Source organism: Rhineura floridana, chromosome 11, assembly GCF_030035675.1.
Source record: "Rhineura floridana isolate rRhiFlo1 chromosome 11, rRhiFlo1.hap2, whole genome shotgun sequence".
In the NCBI taxonomy this organism is placed as follows: domain Eukaryota; kingdom Metazoa; phylum Chordata; class Lepidosauria; order Squamata; family Rhineuridae; genus Rhineura; species Rhineura floridana.
In genome coordinates this window covers 50,197,578-50,222,085 of record NC_084490.1, presented here as the reverse complement: position 1 = coordinate 50,222,085, position 24,508 = coordinate 50,197,578, and the positions used below count along the sequence as shown (strand labels likewise).

General features: G+C 42.5%; 1 protein-coding gene across 4 annotated transcripts in view; it reads left to right on the top strand.

Moving 5' to 3' along the window:
- The first annotated feature begins 384 nt into the window (after positions 1–384).
- WIPF2 (WAS/WASL interacting protein family member 2) overlaps positions 385–24,508 on the top strand; it is a 38,584-nt gene continuing 14,460 nt past the window's right edge. Inside the window, exons 1-3 of one of the 4 annotated variants that reach the window (XM_061590081.1) lie at positions 385–488; positions 21,358–21,470; positions 22,706–22,838. In XM_061590081.1, coding sequence (XP_061446065.1) covers positions 21,414–21,470; positions 22,706–22,838 — 190 coding nt within the window. In that variant the 5' untranslated portion in view covers positions 385–488; positions 21,358–21,413. Of the gene's footprint in view, positions 489–554; positions 900–17,234; positions 17,405–21,357; positions 21,471–22,705; positions 22,839–24,508 lie in introns of those variants that run through there. The other 3 variants (XM_061590080.1, XM_061590083.1, XM_061590082.1) reach the window with 3 other exon arrangements.

Genomic DNA, 24,508 nt, shown 5'->3' with positions numbered 1-24,508 from the left:
TCAATTTCTTCACAAAATAAGACCTCAGTGTTTCCACTTTTGTCTTTCTTTTTTCGGTGAGCGCGTGACAGATACGTTGTTACCCAATCATCAGTTCGATAAAGCCCGGGATTTCTCTGTTGTTTCCTTTGAGCACTGCGCTAGCAAAATAAAACGGGCATCAAAAGAAATTATAAAATCCGTTTAAAAGTCACTGGAATTATCAGTCTATCCTTTTGAGTCTATGATTTTGTCTTTAACCAGTGTCCTTTCCAACATGGCCGACTCCATCGGTTCTCCTCAGGCCTCCTTGACCTTCTTAACATGGCGACCAATTCCCCTCCCTCACTTCCTTCCCTTCCTAGGCGACTGAAGCGGGAAAAGGTGGAGTCATGTTGCGCGTGCGCGTTGGCCCAGGGAGCGCGCTTCACCGCCATTTTGTGTGGCCGCCGGGCGGGCACACGGCTGTTTCCGGTTTGCAGGCCCCGGAGCAGAAAGAGAAGCTGTGGGTAAGCAAAGAGGGCCCCAAAATCCACAGCAGCGTGTCTGGGAGGATGTGGAATATCTGGCTTCCTGTGAATTTTGGCTTTGTGAAAAGTGAAGGGAGAAACCTTTGACTAAGGCGGTTTGACATCTGACCTGCGTTCCTCTGGCGGTCAAGGGTCACGGGACTGAGGAGTGGGCGAGTAGGGGCGGGGTTGGGAGGTGGTCCAATGATAAGGAGAAAAAAGGGATGATGGGAGAACTGGCGAAGAGAGGTACGTCCAAGTGAGAATGTTGGGAGTAGGAGGTGGACATTTACCTGAGGAGTGCTGAAGGCCAGTGTGAAATCTTGTTGAACGGGAGAGGTTTGTTTGGAGGTCTGTTTCTGTGCGTTGCGGAAGATGGGGAGAAGGTGGTCAAAGGTCTGAGGATGGTTGGTAAGTGCTGGGAAGAAGGCATTCGAATTGTTCGTAGACTATAATAAGTCTAGTAGAAAGGGGCCTGGGATAAGAAGTAAAGGCTAGGAGAAAATGATTTCATTTTTTTAAAAATACCGGTGTTTGATTACGTGCTGGGATTATTTCAGGCCTAGGGTTGGGAAACGGGTGCATGGATAAGGTAAAGTTATAGGGGTGTGTATGTGTGCACATTTATGGGACACATGGATCAAGGCATTTCAGGTCTTGCCTAGCCCATTTTCAAACTGTTGGGGGTGAACAGGTGCTTTCTGGGGAAGGGGTATGTTGTGACACTAGAGGTTTTGTGTGTGGATTACTAAGAATTCAGAAGTAAAATAGATGAGTGAAGCAGATGGAAAAGAGGTGGTTTATGGCCATTTTGAGTGCTACACCGAGGGTGAATGAAATGAGGGAGGGTGACAGGCTATCAGGATGGAGGAAGGTTTTTGTGGGCTGTGAGTTTTGGGAGGTTTGCTTGATTTCCTTTGCTGTTGAAATGGTGGCAAGGAGAAGTGTATTCGTGGAAGAGGGCTAACCTGGTTATTGGAGTAGGTGAGGGTGTGGCATGAGGAAGCTTCCCTGTTTTTTCCTTATGCTTGTAAGCTGCTGGGCGTTGAGGCTCAGATATTTCAGGGGCAGATGATGAGGAAAATAGATTTATTTGGAGCTTTAATCATAATTTGTTGCTCTTGAACTTCAAATGAGGTGCTGAAAATCCAGATGCAAGCAGAGATAGAGCGGGGAGAGGGTTCTTGTGAATACGTTTTCTGTATATGGATTGTATGTAACTGAAATCTGACATACTTAAAGGCAAATCATGTCATTTGAATTCCCACAGCCCTTTGTTCTGTTCATTTTTGCTTTCTTCCCTACCAGAGGCTCTTCCAAGTGATATGTTGGCTTTCTGTTACAAACGGCCTTTCGGGCATACTCTAAGCATGATCCCCTTTTTGTTCCTCCTTCAAAGACATGTTGTCAGTCAAGGAATAATATTAGATTCTAAAGAACTCACACTCCTTTCTGAGGTGGAATTGTCCTCCTGAACTGCTTTTCTTAGAATGTTATCAGTGCTTGTCTGATTGTGGTATTTGCCCACTAAGTGTGCAGTTCACAAAACTCCAGCTTACTTGGGAGTGGAAGGGGTGAAATGGTTCATCCAATAGAAATATTTGCAAGTTAGGTAGGTGGGAGATGTATTAAGACAGCTTGCTGATAGCCTGTTTCCTTACTGAGCAAAATTTATTGTTTATTTACACCTTTTTCCATAGAACTTTCTCTTTCCTTTAGAACCCTCCTGCACTGGACTTCTTGCTTAGTAGTTATCATGTTCTGCTTGGGTTCCGTGATGGTCTGGTGGAGTAAAATGATGGATTTGAATCTAAGTTTAAACCAGCTTTAAATATATTGAGAAGCTTTGGGCGACTTACAATTTTTCAACTTCACTGTCTTCAGGTTTCAAATAGATGTAATTATTTGTATTGCAAAGTATTGTGCATTTTAAAGCTGCAATGTAAATTGTTCCTATTGCAGTTGACATTACATGGCACTTGTAATTCGCAAAATGCTTCAAAGTCTTGCCCATTTAAATGGGTTGTTCTTTGCATGCCTCTGATGGACAACTTCTCCATCCTGTGGAATTCATGCGTGATCTGCTTTCTTGGAGTTTTATACAACAAAAAGGTTGCACAGTTATCTGTCAGGGATAGCATGTGGGAAATCTCTACAGCAGAGACGGGGAACCCTGTGCCCTGATATTGTTGGACCATTAGCCCCAGCCAGCATAGCTAATGGTCAGGGACGAGGCAGCTATAGTCTTAACAGCATCTGGAAGGCCATAGGTTCTGCCGTCCTGGATAATCTACTTTGGGTCTCAGTTCCTGGTTTGATTCTAACGCCTGGTTGCCAGAACATTGTTGTTTGTTCTTGGGCTGGCTTTAGCTCCTTTCTATCTTGGTGCCAGTTGTGGAATAATGCACAAGTTCCCTTTCCGAGCAGTAACTGTAATCTCAGTTCCATATGCTGCTTTCTTTTGGCCTTTCCATGTCCAGTTCTCCAAATCAACTGTTGTATAGAGATACTAATCCTTTTTGTTCCTGTGTTGATGGTACTAGCCAAAGAAACACAGGAAGAGGTAGGTTTCAAGCTGGTGATAAAACTTGATTGTGGGGCTTTGACCAGAGTAACTGGCACAACAGTGGAAAGGGAAGTCAATACTGTGGGAAGGACCCATGCATTAGGCCCCACCCATGTACCTGGATCATATAAACTACCTCATCCAACTGGTAGCCATTTATGGAAAATCAGCTTGAATCAAACTAGAACAGTTTTAAAGCAGGGTGGGGAACCTGTGTGCTTCCAGATGCTGTTGGGTCTCCAGCATGACCAATTGTTAGGGATGATGGGAGTTATAGTTTAGCAACATATGGAAGGTCACAGGTTCTCTCTGATTGGATGATTGTTGGCAAGCCACTCCCAGCCTCTGTTTCCTCTGTTGGTAACATGGAAATGATTATATTCTTGCAAATAACCATAAGAGATTGTACATCCGGCTGAATTGTGCATGCATATAATACAGCCTTTCCCAACCAGTGTGCCTCCAGATGTTGTTGGACCACAATTCCCATCTTTCCTGACTATTGGCAATGCTGGCTGAGGCTGATGGGAGTTGTGGTCCAACAACATCTGGAGGCACACTGGTTGGGAAAGGCTGGTATATATAATACATATAAATGTACATCTTAGGGATAGTTGCCTAAAAAAGTTTATTAAAATGTTGACACTGGCCAATTTGACTGGTATTGTATCAATTCATTATATATTGCTTATTGATTTGATAAAATAGCTCATTTTTAGAAATGGAAAACTTTCTGTGGAAAAACATAACTGGAAAATTTTCTGCAGAATTACCCATCCCAAAGTTCTGCATTAAATAAGCAATATTAGCTTTATAAAGGTGCACACAGCAGAACTGTAACTTATGAATGCCTGAGGGATGCTTAGTTTGTGTGAAACGTCCATAAAATATTGCACCAATCCACCTCATCTCATACAATCCTGCTGTACACCTACCCCATTGTAATAGCTCAGGGCATGTAACGGTACTTAAGACAAAATCAGGTGAAACCAAAAAACAATATACTTGCTAAACCAGGTACTTTCGGAATGTGTTCCAGGGAACTTTGGAAGCTTATAGAAGGGATTTCTCAAAGAGTAAATTAATAATGGCAGACACATTTTTCTGAAAGGCAATCTACCAACCAGGGCGTCTGAGTCGGAGTTGAAAGCAATTTTGGGTGGAGTCGGAGTTGGTAGAAATGTACCGACTCCAGCTTCAAAATAAATTTTGATTGACATTTTTTTTAAAATATAAATTCAAAATGTCAAAGAAGCTTCCCATGAAGTCAGCTGTAGTTGAGCATTTCACCATAACTCAAGATGGAAAAAAATTTGTGTGTCAGTGTATGACACAGGACCCAGATGCAGACAAATGCTGTGATACCAAGATCAGCGCATATTCAGGTAGCGATAAAAATGCTCCTATGAGAGCTTCCAATTTAAAAAGACATTTACAGCCCTTTCCAGGGCTGTGGAGTCAGAAGCAATTTTGGGTGGAGTCGGAGTCGGAGTCGGACAGTAGAAAAATAGAGGAGTCGGAGTCAAAGGTTTGACGTACCGACTCCACAGCCCTGCTACCAACCATTAGCCGATTATCCCTTAATACACATCTGCAGGTGAGTATTGGGTGTGCTGTAGGTGCACTCTTATAATGAAGTCCGACAAGCCTGGCCAGAGCTTGTATGAACCGAGGATGTGCCCTTGAATATCTCCTCTTAATCCTCTCCAACATGCAGGGTTTTTTGGAGAGGGGGTGGCACACAGACCAATGCAGAAATGATTCCTGGAGAAGTAGGAAGCTTGATAACTACTATGTTAAGCCAGACAAGCATTGATTAAACCAAAGTAAAATTAGTTCTCAAATTAGAGTCCTATAGCACTTTGATCTATTATCGCGTGAGGCTTCATAGAGTAGAGCTGACTTCATCTGATACAATAGGTAAGTTGTAGCCTGGGAAAGTTCATGCAACGTTTATAAATGTTTAAAGTGCCTCAAGACTGTGCTAGACTGTAGCAGTGAAAATAAAAGAGCAACTCCCCAAATTACTCCATGATGGTCTATCTATCCTGTTGAGTTGCTAAAAGCCAGTCCAAGGTGTAGGCATCTTCTAGCATTCCTAGAAAGTGGTCAAGCTCCAGTTTTAGCATCCTTTGGGAAATAAAGTGCACAGCCATGGAAGTGCATGTCCAAGTCTTTCAGGACTTGAAAGATTGGTCTTAAGGTCTTGCTGAATCACTGATTTGGTGGTTTGAGCAAGCCACCCTTCATCTTAACAGTTCCCCATGTACAGAATTGAAGCAAGTAATCTACTTTATGGAGTTTTTAGGAGTATGAACAAGGATTAAATGGAGAACCATTCAAGTTCTGTGCCAATATAATATGAATATTCATTCCTGAATCCCTACAGTTCAGAATGTGATGGCTGCTCCCTTATTCTATAACAAGTCAAAATAACTAGTTATTTATTCCAGTAATTCATTTCTAATGGCACATTATAGGGATGCTTATAAACATTATTTTTCTGTGGCATCATCAGGGGACATGGATGGCTAATTATCCTTGCTGTTGGTCATTTGCCTTTGACAGGGAACCATCCATGTCCCCTGATGATGCAGCAAAAAACAATTCCCTCCAGGGGTGCCACTTATCCCTTGCCTGTGCCACTGTTTTGCACCTGCATCTCACTTTGCCAAAAAACCCAAACTCCTCCAGATTTTGTACAAATTCAAAAACCAACCTCAGGCTATTTGGTACAATCTCTGGTTGCACCTTTGAGGCTAGCAAAAAAGATTGTATTAAAAGAGCATGAGGTTTCATAAGTGATTTTCTACATCAGATGCTAGGGTGGAACTCTGGACTGCAAATCAGTGAAATCAGTTAATTGAGTACAGTAGGGCCCCGCTGTATGGCGTTCCGCATTATGGCATTCTGCTGATGTGGCGACTTTCAAGCAGGGGAAATTCCCCATTTTAAAGCCAATTTTGCCATTTTGCGACGTTTTTGCATCATTTTTTCGCGATGCGGCCCGTTATAGTCTATGGGGCCCCGCTTTATGACAATTTCCGCTTTACGGCGGGGGCCTGGTCCCTAACCCGCCGTATTAGCGGGGCCCTACTGTAAGTCCCTTTTTGGGCCCTGATACACTTTCCCTTATCCTCAGCTTCCCATGTACAAAATGGAAACAAGTAATCTACCTTGCTGGGTTCTTATGACTAAATAAAATGTGGATAAATTCCTATTCTTCCATATCACCCTCCATATATTCACCAAAGCTCAAATTAATAGTGGAGTTGGAGGAGGTGGAAATCCTAAAGTAAACTTTTGAGCAACTTCTTATGATGAGTTCAGATTAGAAACATGTCATTAATATATTGAGGCAGATTAGCTGAGGCAGATGGTAATTTTTCAGGAAGCTCTGTTGTAAGTCAACCATAACACGTTTGCATAGTATGGTGATGTGTGTGCTCATAGCTAAGCTGTGGATCTGTAAGTATAATTTATCCATCAGTTTAATGTAGCTATGTATGAGGACTAGTGGTTAAGAGGAAAAAACTCATTTGAAATGTGGTGTTGGAGGAGAGTATTGCGGATACCATGGACCACAAAAAAGACGAATAGTTGGATGTTAGAACAAATTAAACCAGAATTGTCACTAGAAGCTAAAACAATGAAACTGAGGTTATCATACTTTGGACACATAATGAGAAGACATGATTCACTAGAAAAGACAATAATGTTGGGAAAAAGAGAAGGGAGTAGAAAAAGAGGAAGGCCAAACAAGAGATGGATTGATTCCATAAAGGAAACCACAGACCTGAACTTACAAGATCTGAACAGGGTGGTTTATAACAGATGCTATTGAAGGTCGCTGATTCATAGGGTTGCCATAAGTCGACATCAACTTGAAGGCACATAACACACAAACACATACATGTATGAAGACTAAGCATTACAGTTCAGTGATGGTATTTTATTATTATTATTTATTAAATTTATTAGTTGCCCATCTGGCTGGCTGTCCAGCCACTCTGGGCGACATACAAAGTAAAAATATACAAATACATTAAAACATTAAAAATCTCAACAATAATAAAACCTAACCCACTGATATGAGCAGATGTTCTGTCTGGAATGATTGATTGCCTGTAATCCATACTCATGGGAGATGTTGGTATATAATGATCCAATATATATGGTGACCACCATGTTTCCTTCTGGAAGTTGCTTAATGTTACCATCTTTTCTAGCACCTGTTCCTGCAGTATCTGGCCTGTGCATTTTTGGTAGCAAAGAGATTTTTGTGGAGTTGTAGTCATAGTGTTGTCTGCTTCTGTAATTCTGTCTGATATTCTCCAGCATGATCATTGGACACTGATTTGTAGTGTCTGACGTTCTTAAGATGTTTTTGTGCTTCATTAATGTAATCAGACTTGTTCAGCTTGACCGTTGCTTCTTTATCAGTTTGTTTTACAGTGATATTTGGATTACCTATGAGATCTGTGATTACCTTAATGGAAAGAAATCAAAGGATTTTTCGTGAGGTGTGGTGTTTGTTGTTTATGATTTGGGCTCATGCCTGGGACTGAGAGTGATCTGTATGGTGTTTGGATTATGTTCTTCAGAAAGGATCTATCCAGATTCTTGTATATAGAAAGAGAGAAGGGATAAAGCTCATTCTTCTAAGGCGGTGAATATATGGAGGGTGATATGGAAGAACAGGAATTTATCCACATTTTATTTAGTCATAAGAACCCAGCAAAGTAGATTACTTTTACATTTCACAGACCATAGCTACACAATGACAGACCACCATATCCAAGAGGTCTTCTGTATCTTTAAAAGTTGTGCAGGGGGAAGGGAGAATTCCACCTTGTGGTTTTTCCCATTACAGGGTTGCAAGAACACCTGCACTTGGCTGACTTTCTCTTCTCCTAAAGATACAGGATCAGTCTCAGGCCCTGAACGTGGCAACCCTAATTTGAAGTGATGTAGTCCATTCTGCTGCATGAATAAACCAGAGCTGAAAATAATTGGTATGGGGAAGCAGGAGTATGGATTGCTCTCTGAAGAACATATACTCATATTCTGGAACAGTTAAATGTAAATGTTACTAGAGTGTAAGAAGATAAATCTGCTCAGCCCCTTTTCAGAGTGCTGTTGTCCACCCTTGAGAGGGTGTGATAGCTTCTTCAGAAAAAAAAAAAGGAAGGAAGGCCTTGCTTGACTGAACATTAGCTGCCTTGTGAGGAATGCACTTCTGTATATAAAGCATGCTTAAACAGAATTAGTGTGCACACCCATGAAAAATCCATACAGAAGGATCTAGCGCTATTTATGTTCCTGCCAAAGGTGGTCTGGAAAATACTGTGAATACATAATAAACTTATTTATTTGAACTTATTTGAAAAGTGTTCTTTTCTGCAGACTCCTTGAAGACCTTGGAAAGGGTCTTAATGTCAAAATGTTGTCTGCTAATACGAAAACCATCTGCTTGGATGGATTAGAATTATCATAAATATAACTGAATGAGGCAGCTTGTTTGCTCTGTTTTGTCCCTGCCTTGGCATTTTGTGTAAGAGGTAGGTGTGACAGTTGATAGCACTAAAATTGAAATTTGGGCAGGGGGAATCAGGTTAAGCCCTCAAATGCTATTCCCTTGGAGTGTTTGTTCTTTCATATTTGCCCTTCAATACTTAATTTAGGGTGTGCCTTGCAAGATGCTGTGATTTTTGGCACCTGTTTCCCAAGTCCTCATTTAACCTTCATCAAGCTATTCTTCAGACCCCTTTCTGTTCATGCGGTGGCTTTGCTAGCCCATGCCAGTGTTGCCAGTCCAAGCAATTGTCCCTTTGTGTCACAAACTGATTTAATTTAAGCCACAGTGATGCCCTACTTGGCGTGTTCAGACTAACATGAGAGCTTCCTCTAAGGACCTGCCATGTTAGTCTGTCTTCTGCTGTACTGGCAAATGAGAAGGGGCTGGTCGAAGGTGGGTCAGAAGATGAGGACTTGGCGTGGGAGCCCCAGGTGGGGAAGGACAGCTGGGTGAACTTGCAGGATGCCCCAACCCCCATCTCTGGCAGTAGTTTCCCCTGCTTCCCACTTCCCTGCAGAATCACCACATAGCCCATCGGACACTCTCCAGTGGGACAGGCCCCCGCTGCCTGCCTCTGAGATGCAGCTGGGCATGTCAGTCATTTCCCCGCCTAGCGCTGCCCAGTTTCCCATGCCTGAACTGACTGTTAGAAGCCCCCCTCCATCAGAGGGGGAGCCAAAGATCAACCATCTTCTCCCTGGCCAGAGGCAGGAAGTTCAACAGGCGGAGTTGAGGAGGAGCCTCCATGAGTGCATGCAATCCCAGCCTACATAAGCTTACTGGGGGGGGGGACCCGGTTGCTAAGTCAACGTCTTAGTGCCGCTTTAGCATGCTTAGTCAGTGTTAGCTTAGGGCCAAAGTTCTTAGCAAGCTTAGTTAGGTTAATGAGGCGCACTGCTTTTGATGTATCCATAACTTTAATAAAAAGAGAAAAACTACAGGCAAATCTGCGACTGAGTCCTTTGATGGGCAGGACACACTGTCACCTTGGGTTGCCCTTCCTCACAACATGAAAGGCCCATCTTCCTCATGTTTCTAGCATCTCGAGTCTGCCTTTCAAATTAAAAAAGGAAAGGAAGGGCAAGCAAGCAAGAATAGGAGCTGATAGATGGGGTCACCTTGATCTCCCCCTGCCGTGATGATCTTCCTTGGAGGAAAAGGGGTGAAATTCCAGTGGTGCTTGGTCCCCTGGCCAGGGTGTATCTGCTACTATCCAGGACTTAATCCTGGCAAGAGTTAGTGAGACCTCTGTGAATGACCTGGGTAGTCATGTTCTTTTTATATCTCTGTTCACCTGGTTTCTTGGTGCAGCACCAGCATCAGCTGCAGAGCCCAGGGGGGATGTGTGTTTTATAATGATATTGTTTCCCTCTCTAGTGTACCTGTCCAGACAAGTCCTGGGTTTCAGTGTTTGTTCCTGGTGTTGGGCGCTAGAGATAGGCTGGGGTTTTTTTCTTAGTATACCAACCACCCAACTGGTTAATAGTCTGCCTGCCTGAGCTGATGTGGTGTTGGATATGGTGGTGAGTGCTCCAAGGTTTTATTCAGGGAGACCACAACATGTATGTTGAGGCTGCCTCATCTGGGATGGCTCAAGACTTTATGGCTGCCATGGCAACACTGGGCCTATATTAACATATAAAAGATCTAACGTGTGTGGGGTTACACTCTGGCCCTGTTCTTGACTGGACAGGATTGTGACTTGGAGTTGGGGGACTTACTGGTAACTTGCTTGTTATAGTCACAACACTTCGATGAAGTTTAGACTTTCAATGACCATTCCCCTCTGCAGGAGGGTAATACCCCCAGATGCTGCTAGACCCTGATAGATTCTTGAGAGCCTTCCAGTAATTTCCTGCTAATATGGCTGGTGTTTCTGTCAAAGTTATTGTCTCCTTGTGGAATGGGGAGATGAGTTTGACACAGGGCTGTGGAGTCAATACGCCAGACCGACTCCGACTCCTCTTTTTTCTACTGTCCGACTCTAACTCCTCTATTTTTCTACTGTCTGACTCCGACTCCACCCAAAATTGCTTCTTGTCAATCAAAATTTATTTGGAAGTCGGAGTCGGTACGTTTCTACTGACTCCGACTCTGACTCCACCCAAAATTGCTTCCGACTCCACAACTCCTACTCCACAGCCCTGGTTCGGCAGCTAACACAATCTGATATTTTGTGACTGTTTTAGATGCGTTATACTTTGATTTTGTAAGTTGTTTCAAACATAGGATATGAGAGAGTATGAATAAGCATTCATTCATTCATTTTCATTGGTGATCACTTGTGGCCGAGTAAGATTGCCTTCCAAAATAAGGTCTTTAACGGTGGGTCCGTAAGTGACTGTGGAGGCCAGTTCTGGATCCACACAGCCTCCCACAGTGAGGACGTAGGTTTCCAGATGGAAGATGGTCACGATGAGGATTTGCTTGACGTGCCTTCCGCTCAGCTCGTTTGTCCCTTTCGCCCTGTACTCGTGCTTCTTCAAAGTCCATAGCATCTTTGATAATGTCCGACCTCCAATTGGGACGCTCATGGGCCAAGGCTTCCCAGTTCTCAATGCTTATGTTACATTTTTTTAGATTAGCTTTGAGAACATCTTTAAACTTCTTTTGCTGTCCACTGATATTCCGTTTTCCATCCTTAAGTTGAGAGTAAAGTAGCTGCTTTGGAAGACGGTGATCAGGCATTCGAACAACATAGCTGGTCCAATGAAGCTGAAGTTGGAGGATCATTGTTTCAACACTGGTGGTCTTTGCTTCTTCCAATGCGCTAACATTAGTCCGCCTATCTTCCCAAGTAATTTGCAGAATTTTCTGGAGGCAGCGTTGGTGGAATCTTTCAAGAAGTTGGGAGTGGCATTTATAGATGGTCCATATTTCACAGGCGTACAGTAAGGTCAGTAGTACAGTGGCTTTGTAAATAAGCATTTTGGTCTCTCTGCGAATATGCTGATCCTCGAACACTCTATGCTTCATTCGGGAGAATGCGGCACTCGCAGAGCTCAGACGATGCTGAATTTCAGAGTTAATGTCAGCTTTTACAGAGAGATGGCTGCCAAGATAAGAAAAGTGATCGACATTCTCCAGCATCGCACCGTTAAGCTGGATTGATTGTGCTACAGAGGGATTGGTTCGCACTTGCTGATGAAACACTTTGGTTTTTTTTATGTTAAGCAGGAGGCCAAGCTTTTCATATGCTTCTGCAAATACATTTAGGATAGTTTGAAGATCTTCCTCTCAATGTGCGGATACTACATTATCATCGGCATATTGAAGTTCTATGACAGAGGTTGTAATTACCTTACTTTTTGCTTTCAGCCTACTGAGATTAAAAAGCTTTCCATCTATTCGATATGTGATTTCCATGCCAGTGGGAAGTTTCCCCTCAACAAGGTGTAGAATCATGGCAATGAAAATAGCAAATAAGGTAGGAGCAATGACACATCCCTGTTTGACGCCTGATCCCACTTTGAATGGGTCACTTTCAGAGCCATTGTTGTCCAAAATTGTTGCCGTCATGTTGACATGGAGGAGTTGCAAAATATTCACAAATTTATCAGGGCATCCGATTTTCAGAAGGATGGTCCAGAGAGCAGTTCGATTTACAGTATCAAAGGCCTTTGTAAGATCAATAAACACCATATACAGAGGTCGGTTTTGCTCCCTGCATTTTTCTTGAAGCTGTCGTGCAGTGAATATCATGTGCACTGTCCCCCTGGAAGGGTACAAACCATTTTGGGATTCAGGGAGGATGTCTTCTGAGATAGGTAGGAGGCGATTTGCGAGGATCCTTGCAAGGATTTTACCTGCGGTAGCAAGAAGAGAGATGCCTCGGTAGTTCCCACAATCTGTTCTACCACCCTTCTTGAAAAGAGTTATAATTATGGCATCCCTAAAGTCTTCCGGGATCTCCTCCCTCATCCAGATTTTTTCGATAAGCTTAGGAAGTTGTTGTGTAAATTCAGGCCCACCTTCTTTAAAGACTTCAGCAGGAATCCCATCAGGTCCACTAGCTTTGTTATTCTTCATTTGATTAATGGCTTTACTGACTTCATCCAAATTAGGGGATACTGCAAACTCATCTCTAATTTGTTGTGGGATTTGCAAGACCTCATCAGCCACAATAGAGTTACAATTAAGGAGGTCGTGGTAATGCTCTTTCCAGTGCAGTACAATAGACTCTTTGTCCTTTAGAAGTTTGGTACCATCTATTGAGCATAAGGGATTTGTACCATAATTTGTTGGTCCATAGATGGCCTTTGTGGCATTAAAAAAGCCCTGTGCATCATGAGCATCTGCAAAATGTTGGATTTCTTGAGCTTTCTTTATCCACCAGGTGTTCTTAAGTTCTCTAGTTCTTCTTTGGACCTCAGCCTTTGCCCTGGCATAGATTTTTTTCTTAGCAGCACAGTTAATGTCTTTTTGCCATATCTGGAAGGCTTTCCTTTTCTTGTCAATGATATGTTCAATCTCACTGAAATTAGAGGCTACTAACATTGATAAGAGATTACTATGTTTAATACGTGGCCTATATGCTAATACCTGTCTACGTGTCAGGTGTAACAAGGCAGGCCATCAAGACCTATATTTACTTATAAGGGGGTGAAACAGGGATGTATACTGGCCCCCCTTCTTTTTAATCTATATATCAACTCGTTAGTAGATAGTCTGCATAGGGTGCACTCACATTCACTAAGTTTGAATGAGAAGTCCGTGCCCATTCTTATGTATGCGGACGGTATAGCCCTGCTATCACGCTCATGTGTTGGCATGAGACGTCTTCTGGCAGCACTTGCAAATTATTGCAATATTGAGTCTTTGTCAATTAACTACGACAAAACAAAAGTCTTGGTATTTTCCAACAAAAATCCTAAACACTTATGGTGGATTCAGAAGCACCCAATTGACCAAGTTGAAGTCTTTAAATACTTGGGAGTGACATTTCAATCTAAGGGATCCTGGGGTCCACATTTAAAAGCTGCTATATCCAATGCCCAAAGAACCACGAGAGCTCTTCTCTCCTTTTATTATAACAGGGGCGGTCAATACCTTCCTGCAGCAATTAAGGTATTTGTTATGAAGATCATACCTCAGCTATTATATGGGGCTCAAGCCAGTACTTATGAGAATTACTCTCCCCTCGAAGCAGTGCAAAATAGCTTTCTTAGATCTGTGCTGGCTGCCCCTTGTTGTATTCCCAGCAATATTCTCCGATTGGAGGTAGGGCTTCCTACTATTGAATCACGGGTTTGGTTATACAGAATTAATTCCTGGCTGAAGATGATATTTACTCCCGTGGGTCTGACACCACTCACACTTTCGGATGCCTTCCAATCTAAGTGGAAGAAGATGATCAATGCTAAAATATCAAGTTTAGGATTTTCCCTGCCAATGATTATTAGTCTGGGTTATATAAAAGCTAAAGAAGTTATAACACAATGGATACGAGATGTAGATCTCCAGGGTCATCTGCTGCTGATCACCAAGCATAGATACAATTCAAGGCCATTTGTAATGGCTCCTTATCTAAATAATTTAACCTTACCTAGATTTAGAAGAGCCTTTACATGGGCAAGGTTTAATATTCTCCCATCGGCTCTACTGGAAGGGCGTTATAAAAAAATACTGTATAAAAATAGATTGTGCCCGTGTGGTAATGAAGAAGTAGAAACGATCGGTCATGTACTACTCTTCTGTCCTTTTTACCGAGATCTTAGACTCCATCTGATTTCTCCTATTCTGCAAGATCTCCCTGGTAGGTCTGAAACTTTTTATGTAGATTATCTTTTATCTGACTATTCCCCATTGGTAACAGGTAAGCTTTTGTTCTGCTGCTATTCTTTGTAGAAGATCTTTGATAACCACGGGGTAGAGATATTTGTAGTTTAATTCTTAATTGAAACTTTTAACCGATCAACTGTTTTTAGAGTTTTAAATGTTTATTGTATTTTGCTACTTTTACTGCTATGTATTAATTTGTATGTATGTGTTTTGGACTATGACCGTAATAAATAATTGGATTGGATTGGTTCGATCTCACTATCGTTCTCATCAAACCAGTCCTGATGTTTCTTAGTTTGGTATCCAATAGTTTGTTCACATGCTGCAATAATGGAAGTCTTCAGTTTAATCCAGTGTTCCTTGACGTTTTCAGGGAGTTCCGGACGCATATGTTTCTTGAGAGTTGTTTGAAAGCAAGCTCGCTTAATAGGATCTTGAAGGGCGTGGATGTTCATTTTACGCCTTGGTTTTCTTCCTTGGAGCCTATGTTGAGGAACAATATTAATGGCCATAGTGGATTGAATTAATTGGTGATCTGTCCAGCAGTCATCAGCACTCGTCATGGGCCCTAGTGAGGAGTACATCACAACGATCTCTGGCATGGACAATTACATAATCCAGGAGATGCCAGTGCTTCGACCAAGGGTGCTTCCATGATGTTTTAAATTTATCTTTCTGCCGAAAGTGTGTTTGTAATAACAAGATTGTGCTCTGCACATTTAGTCAGAAGTAGAATGCCATTCTGGTTGCTATTGCCAACTCCCTCTTTCCCAGTGGTTTCTGGCCAAAAATCAAAATCACGCCCAACTCTTGCATTGAAATCGCCCAAGAGGATAATTTTATCCTCCTTAGGTACCTCTGATAAGGTGGTGTCCAGCTGGGTATAAAAATTTTCCTTGATGTCTTCATCAGCATCTAATGTTGGTGCATAAGGACTTACAATAGTTGCCTGCTGGTTTTTGGTGAGTTTTAATCGGAGAGTTGAGAGTCGTTCATTAATGCCAGTAGGAACTTCTGACAAGATCATTTTTAATAGCAAAGCCTACTCCATGTATTCATCGTTCTTGTTCAGGCAGTCCTTTCCAGAAGAAGGTGTAACCTCCTTTTTCTTCCTTCAGTTGTCCTTCTCCTGCTCTTCGAGTTTCTTGGAGTGCTGCTATGTCAATATTAAAACATCTGAACTCCCTCACGATGATGGCAGTCCTGCGTTCAGGACGTTCACTATCTGTATTGTCCAGCAATGTCCATATATTCCATGTTCCAAAGTTCATTTGTCTTGTGCGGCCGCTAAGTAGTGACCCCACTGCACAGACAGTTTCATCTCCAAATTTAGGCGAGCTGAACGCAGAGAAGGGAGGCAGGCAAGTTGCCCTACAGTTGTCTGATTCAGTGGATGTTTAGAGAGAAATTCACTAATAGGCAAAAACCCCTTGTGGTTTAAGAACGTACCTATAGACAATAGATAAAGTGTCTATCAAACTTTAACAAGCAGGGAAATTGGGCAGCTATAGTGAATGCACCAGGGGAGCAGGAGACCTGGTCTCCTCTCTGCCCTACAAATCTGTAAAAATGCAAACAATTTGGGTTGGTTTTTCATAGTCCAATGCACTTCCTGTGTAGCTTGGAAGAATTTGGTAATATGTGCCTCTGAGCATATGGTGAGTGGTGGCAACACCTGCAATTAGGACTACATCTCTAAAGATGTATCTGTGTTCTTCTTACTTTGCTTCTTTCCTGTGTTACTGTTTCTACTGAGAATCTAACCTAGAAAACTATATTTCTCTCATCATTCATCCTAGAAATCTGTGTCAAATTTATTTTTATTAATTTCAAAGCCTTTTTATTGGTCAGTGTCATGTGATGGTGAAGGCAGTCTTTTGTGTTTCAAACTGGAGGTTATGTTCTATTTCTATTTTGGGTGCATTAACAGTTGAATCTGAAACTGCAGTTTGATGTAAAATCAGATTGATTACAATATGTTGCTACTTAAGCAATTACTCTAGTTGTTGGAAAGCAAACTTGGCCTGCCCAAGATGCATGTTTTCAGCCTGTTGTACTTAAACCACCGCACTTAAGGAAGGGTGGACATGGTCAATTAAAAACATAGAGCACATCTAGAAATTTGCTAGAATATATTTCACCTCCTGCAGTTTTATCTTGTGCAAACTGAGACACTCCTCATGTCCATTGGAGACTATTCTGCAGAATAACCAGTACCATTATTCCACAATTGTTTTTGGAGTTTTTTAGTGTAAATTATGCAGTGTCGCTGTACTTCACATATTCACAGAAACAGAACCAAAATTAATTGATTTACTATAGGAAATGTACTAAAATTTCAAAGTAAATCAAACATATCTAATGTGATTATCTGAACTGTCTTAATATGTTGGTTCACCCCTGCTAAAACAAGATCAGCACATATCTTGTTTCTGTTATTTGCGCTGATTGCAGGTGTTGCCGCCACTCACCATATGCTCAGAGGCATGTTACCAAACTCTTCCAAGCTACATAGAAAGTGCATTGGACTATGACTCTCATGGCTGTATAATTCCAATGTTCTACTATAGCAAATGAACCAACAGGCAGCATTACTAGTTAGTCTGATTTGGGACAAGCTCTTCCAGTTGCTCTAGGGGTGCTCATGCTAGGAATAGCATCTGCTACTTCTGAAATCTTTGCCTGGCTACATGCTCTCCAGCACATGCATTCCCAGAGGCTGCATGATTAATTGTGTGGTTGCTCTTTTTGAACAGTCACTTCCCATCCTCAGGTGATCGTGCTATGAAACTGTCAGTGCCACCCTCATAACATTGCAGTCACGTCGGGGCAATGTGTCTTTGCATGCTTGTAAACCCAAGAGTGTGACTTCATACTGGGATGAGAGTTGGAGCAGGAAAGGAATTGGAGACAGAGCTTCAGTTCAGGCTTCAGTAGACAGAACCAACTGGACTGTTTTCTGTGACTTCTCGATTGAAAGCTCCCATCTAGGTATGTTCTACTTTCCATCCACTTTGCTTCATTTTCAAGTAGTTGTGAGGATCTTTTAGTACTATAGTGTACTGTGCAGTGAACATGGAAAAGGTTTGTCTTTTCTCTTAGAACTACATGCTGTTTGATTCCATTTAGAACTACATGCTGTTTGAGGTGGGGGAGGGGCTGGCACATCTGAGCAGAGGTGAACATCTAGACTTGGGTAAAATTTCTATGATTAAATTGCTGTCACTCTGAATGTTTCAGTTTACAGCTTGTTATATTCCTAAATTGGGGATCTGATACTCCATGCAGAGAGAGAAAGCATAAAACACTTCCACAACAGCAAATACTTCTGTCAATTCACTGACATTTATTTGATCAGGTTGCAGTTCTAATATCTATCCTGTTCTTAACAGGATAAAGGGTAGAGGCACCCAGTTTGCAAACAAGTGAGAATGGAAAGAAGGAAAATAAGTAATGGAACAGAAGCGTGCACATTCTTGTGGATTGTAAGCGGACTATGCCCAGCCAGCTTATTTGGTTGTGGGAGGCAAGGCGCCTTAAAAAACAGTCATTGGTCCAGAAAATGGCTTAACCTGACATCGGGGGGGGGGGTTCCATTTCAGTAATGGCGTGAGACATGGTGGCATCCCCATACCAGCTGTTCTCCAGGTTGATATCTTGGAAAGCTCAGTCACTCTGCCAGGTTTCTGGATGCTTGTCTCTGCCATCTGTTGTCAGCTGTTGCTGCCTTATCAGGAAGAGTGGAGTTTTCCAGCAATGACTTCTAGATTGCCTAAGCCACTTGACTGTTGCTGTTTAAGGAAGGTTGGCAAATAGCTGCTAGGCTATGGAAAGTACCCTGTGGAAAGTAGGAATCTTCCTCAAAAGACCAATCAGGAAAGCTTTAACAAAACACTTCTTTCCCCTTTCTTTCTTTTAGGCTACAAGTGATTTGCAAGGGTGTGTGTGAGCAAACAGGCTAGTAAAATACCGTACAGGCTGGTAATTTTCATGATTTATTTGTAAGTCCAGTTTAAGGGAGGTTTGAAGCACCAAGCTTCATCTTTTCAAAATTTGTTTCTTTCCACCAGAGTGCTTTGTTGTACTGAGTTGTGCTTCTTTTCTGTGCAGTTGGTTCTTTCTTCCTCTACATTCCTGTATTGCTCCTTGTCCTGCTGAGGGAAACAACAGCAAAATTGTTATTCAGAAGGAAACATCCCCATCTGCCACTCAGGTTGCATGTATCTTTAGTGAAAGTTGAAATTGGAGGTACCTAATTTGTGTTCCCTGGATATTTTAGGCCACATGTGGTGCCTTCCAGTTGATGTTGGACTCCAAATCCTATCAGCCTCTGCTAGAATGCCAGTGGTCAGGGATAATAGGAGTTTTAGTCCAGCAACAACTGGAGGGTACCATGTTGGCTACCTATCTTTTAGACCATATTGTGGGGGGAAATAGCTGATGCAAACCTCCCCTTCCACAATTCCATACCCATGAGGGTTAGATGCTTCTTTTTAAAAATGAAAAATATGCTGGAGGTGTAATAACTGGCCTCATTGAGACATATGATGTGGGCCTGCCCAGTGATATGTTCTTTTTGAACTGATGTTGTTGTCTGTTTCAATTTTGTATTGGGAAAATCCTTGTTATTTGCTTATGTTTGTGTACTTTTAAAGGGTATTCAAACAATATGGGGATTAATGACAGGACAGCAGAATCGGATTTTGCGAGCCCTTATGGGTGTGGTGTAATGGTTAAGCTGTTGGACTATGACCTGGGAGACCAGGGTTCGAACCCCCACACAGACATGAAGCTCACTGGGTGGTCTTGGGCCAGTCACTGCCTCTCAGCCTCAGAGGAAGGCAATGGTAAACCACCTCTGAATACTGCTTACCATGAAAACCCTATTCATAGGGTCGCCATAAGTCGGAATCGACTTGAAGGCAGTCCATTTCCATTTCATAGTTGCCAAGAGACTTATACTTCATGCTTGGAAGGATAAACACTCACCATCCGTTACACAATGATCTGAGGACTTTACCATCCTTGCTACATTTGAACATACAGTAGGGCCCCACTCATACAGCGGGTTACTTTCTGGACCCCCGCTGTAAAGTGGAACACATTGGTGTGCGTCGTGTGAAAATGGTGCGCGTTGCGCGAAAATGATGTGCGATTAGCAGAAACCGCCGTAGGAGCGGGGCCTTTCTGCAATTGACAACCGCTGTATTAGCGGAACGCTGTAAAGCGGGGCCCTACTGTATTTTTTTATATAAATGTCAATCTCGCATGGATTTCTATTTGGACATTGCAAGACTTATTTTGATTTACATGCTTAATTTTAGATGGAAGCATTGATGGCTATTGTATTCTCAATGTGCGCTGACAGTGATTATTGTTGAGCGGGGGTTCTCTATTTTATTTTTGTTCAGTTTTACATTAAAAATATATTTTTCAGTCTTGGAAGCTGCAGGTACCATAGAGCATATTTGTCATAGATGTGTGTTCTTGCAACTTCTGTTAATTTCAGTGAATCTACTTTTGTTCTTATGAGATAGTGCCTTATGAGATAGTGCAGGCTTTTGGGGTGGGTTAGGTTTTTATTGTTGTGGTTTTAAATTTTAACGTTTTAATGTATTGTTTTTTGTCTTGTACGTCGCTCAGAGTGGCTGGACAACCAGCCAGATGGGCGACTAATAAATTTAATAAATAAATAAATAAATTATAGACTGGGAAATGCCTACATTTGTCCACTCTTAACAGTGCAGTTCAATACATGTCTACTTGGAAGTAAGTTCCGTTGGGTTCAATGGGACTTACTCCTGGGTAAGTTTGTATTGGATTGCAGCCTAAGAGCAGCGGTGGAGGCAGCTGGAGTTATAGACTGTAAAGCTTTCTTTCAGTATTGGATTTCCTTTCTAGCCAGTATTTGAAGAACCTTCACACCTCCTCTGGCAGAATTAGAGGTTGTCAAAGATATCCAGTCTCTTATGCGCTATTATGAGTTCCCTTGGATAAGGTTTTCAGGAGGGCCAGTTTTTGTGCCTGCTCTTCCTCTGTTGGAGTTAACCAAAACCCTATCCCATCTCTTTGCCTGGCGCTGCTGTAACTCCTTTGCTTCCGTGGACAGGTGCTGAAACTGGGTGCATTCCTGTAGCATTGGACTTCCTGGTTTGAAATAGTTCTGACTGGTAATTTGATGTCATTGGTCTTGTGCTGTTGACAGGTATCGGCATTATACTATCTAGATGAGTCACATTACTTCTTCCTGTTTCTACTTCCTCTGTTGTGCGTGGTGACAGATGTTTCTCTGTCAGTCATGTTATGTAAAGTCTGCACAGCTGTGGTGTGTCAACTCATGCATCACTACATTAAATCTGCATTCTTCTGGATGCACTTAGAAGTGTCAGAAAGGTTCTTGCAAATTCTTATTCCCCATTATAGGACACAAAAACATCAAATCCCTTGATCCCTTCACACCAGGCTTCTTTGTGCTTGGAAGGCTTCTGGGATTTTTCCAAGCCCACTGATCACAATTGTATTAATAAAATATTCACTAGCTGGTAGGGAAAGTGTATAGTTTTCATTATGAGTCAAAAGTATGCACCTGCATTGCAAATTGAAACCAATTTTATATCACTTAAATCGTCACAGCTTCCTTCAAAGAACCATCAGAATTATAGATTTGGGAGAGTGTAGAGAATTCTGTTAAGAGATACTCAGTCTTCTCATAGAACTATATTTGCCAGTGTTCCTTGGTTGGGAACCATGCTGGTTTCTTTCACAGCTGCTAAAATTTGTAGTATGGATGTGATCAGAGTGTCACTTTTCAATAAGCAGTTTCTTTACCATGGTATGAGAGAATTTTGTACAAAAATGTGGAAAACTAGAAATCTGCAGCATCTGTTACTGCATTTTCTGTTTTTGCTTTGTAACAGTTTTCTGTTTCACTCCTATCATTGCAGGTTTATGAGTGACCAAAAGTTCTCTTTACACTGAGCCGGCAGGGAGTGGGGCAAAGATGCCAATACCTCCTCCCCCTCCCCCTGGACCACCCCCACCCCCGAATTTCAATCAGGTAGGTGGTCCTCCTGCCCCTACATACAGTAGGGCCCCACTCATACGGTGGGTTATGTTCCAGACCCCCGCCGAAAAGCGGAACTCCGTCAATAAAATGGTGCCTGACGCCCAAAAAACAGCATAAAAGCGGAACAAGCGCTGTACGAGTGGGGTCTTACTCTAATTGAAAACCGCTGTATTAGCAGGATGCCGAAAAGTGGGTTGCTGAAAAGTGGGGCCCTACTGTACTGTTCTTCTGTTTACATATGAAGAGCCCTGCTGGATCGAACCAAAAGTCCATCTAGTACAGCACCCTGTTCTCACAGTGACCAACCAGGTGCCTTTAGGAAATACAAAAACTGGTCATGAGTTCAACAGCACTCTCCCTTCCATGTTTCTCAGCCAGTCAGCTAAGTTAACTGCAAGGTGGTCCACATTCTTAACTACTAGAGGGAAGTGCAGTAGGAGAGCCAGGTTCAATTTATTTCACATTTCCATGCTCAGGTAGTGTAACTTGGGAAAATCTGCAAGAAAAATAGACGGCACCCAGGCTAGATGGAGTATTTGTCTGGTTTAGTCTAATGCATTTATCACAGAAGAGGTCATGGCTCAGTGTTAGCTCATATATCTTATATGTAGCAACTTTCAGGTTCAATCCTCAACTACTGTAAATAATACAGAGTAGAAAGGCTGGGAGACCTTAAAACCTTGGAGAAATGGCACTGGACACAGCAGATTAGGGGTAGGGCCCTAGGGCCCTCCAGGTAATTAGCTCCTATCACCCATGGCATGGCTAAGTTAGGGTGATGGATGTTGGAGTCCAACAACATCTGAAAAACTACAGGTTCCCCTTCCCTGGTTTTAATGTGCATGGCTTGATGGACCAATGATGGGGTCTTGCAGATAGATGGATTAGCACAGTGAAAGGGGTGGGAGTTGGAGGTAGTTCAGTACTTAAAAAGTGATTCCTGTGATTTGGGAGAGGGAAGACTATTTTAGTTGCAAAAGTGCAAAGTTCCAAGCTGTGGTGTTCTGATTACATTGTGCGCTTCACCTGCCTTGTTCTTTCCATTCAATGGTGAGAAGACAGGTTCGGCTAGGCTCTGAGGTAGCTGGAGAGAGAGGAGAGAATGTAATTTCCCATTTTCAAGAGGCGGCTGTTGATAACAGTGGCTGACAAACATTCACACAGGCCAAAAACTACTTCTGTGGCTACCTTTCTCCATTCATCTGTGTGCCATCTTCTCCTTTCAGGCAAACACAGATCCTCCAAAACTGAGCAGAGATGAACAGAGAGGGAGGGGAGCTCTGCTGCAAGACATCTGTAAAGGGGCCAGGTTGAAAAAAGTGGCCCAAGTCAATGACCGGAGTGCACCCATCATCGAGAGTAAGTATGGGGTCTGGGGTAATTGTAAGGAGACCTTTACTATCTAATTGGCCTCTTGGTGGCCTCTAAATACACTCCACCAGTTTCCAGATGGGGTGCACCCTTTCTGTTGGAGATACAGTATGTATAAATACATGTAGACTTTTAACAGAGTTGGACGTTCATATTTAAAAGAATTCAGCAGCAGGCTTGGGGGAAATGCCGTAGGATCTCTACAGATAAAGCAGCAGATAAGGTGGTAGTTGAGGAAAAGGTTGTGGCCAGTAAAATTGCTCTTGGGATGATCCTGTGAGTTAAATTTTGCTTACATTTGGCTGTTGGATATGTGTTGTGCTTGATCTGGCTCTGTGCCGTATTAGGAGCTGAGGAAAGTCAAAAGGGCCTGAAGGGGAAGATTTTCCCTCTATGCACTGTAGTATGTGGTTGGGTTCACTTTCTTGAGCTACCTGGAGTTATTTGCTGGCATATGCGTTGGTCTGTTCTCAACCTACTGCCCTATTTCCCACCTTGCTCCTGAGCAGAATTTCACGGGAGAGACAATTACTGACACTGCCCTGCTTGGGTCATTTATCAGCAAGTTCCTTCTGTGTTGCACACACTCAGACCTTGTGGAACTTGATGGTCTGGATTGCCTAGTTTGATCTGTTGGTGGAGAAGTCTCTGCAGTCAGTCAGTTCAGCTCTGTTTTTTTTGACTAAGCTGTCCCTCCCTCCTGCAGTATAAAGCATAGAAATCTCACAATTTGACAGCAGTAGTTCCTGTCCACTTCTGTATGCAAGCATAAGAAGAACCCTGCTGAATTAGACCAAAGGCCTATCTAGTCCAGCATCCTGTTTCCCACAGTGGCCAATTAGATGCCTTTGGGAAACCCACAAGGAGGACTATGCATCTGTGGATGAAAAACGTTTCTCTTGGATTTTCTGTAATAAAGAGCAAACTAGCTCTTAAACTGTTCAGTGCACGTGAATTAAGTCTTTGGATTATCAATAAAATATAGTTGATTGCTGGTCACTTAAAGCCTTGGAAACAGATGTCTCTAAATCCCAGGATGATGGTAAATGTGTAGTATAGGGTATATTTGTACTTAGCTCTTCAGGCAGTAGCAGTCTGACACCCATGTGAACTTGAGGAGTAAAGTTACTAACCTCTCTGCTTTCACACTGCTACTTCAGGAAGAGATGACTCCGATACCAGAGTCTTAGTTTTGTCTACATGCTGAGAAGTATTTTCTTGCATTGAATTAAAAAATATGCTAGAGATTGCCTATGAAGAGCCCAGGAGGGCAAAAGTAGTTGGGGAAGAAACATAGCTCAGTGGTAGAGGGTCTGCTTTGCATGAAGAAGGTCCCAGGTTCAATTCCTGGCATCTCCAGATAGGGCTGGAAAAGAATCCTGCCTGAAACTCTGGAGAGCCACTGCCAGTTAGTGTTGACAAAGCCAGGGCTAGATGGAGCAATGGTCCGTCTTGGAATAAGACAGTTTCTGATGTTCCCAATTTTGTGCTTTCTCCTCCAAAACCAGCATCACCATCTCTTTGAACATTCCAGAGGAAAAAGCAGTAAGTTACCCACTGGATTTCTGGGTGACGATACGAAATTGCCCTGGTTGCATGCAGACTCAACAGCGGAGAGTTACTTGCGTCAATAGTTCCAGCAATAAGCTGTCAGCTTG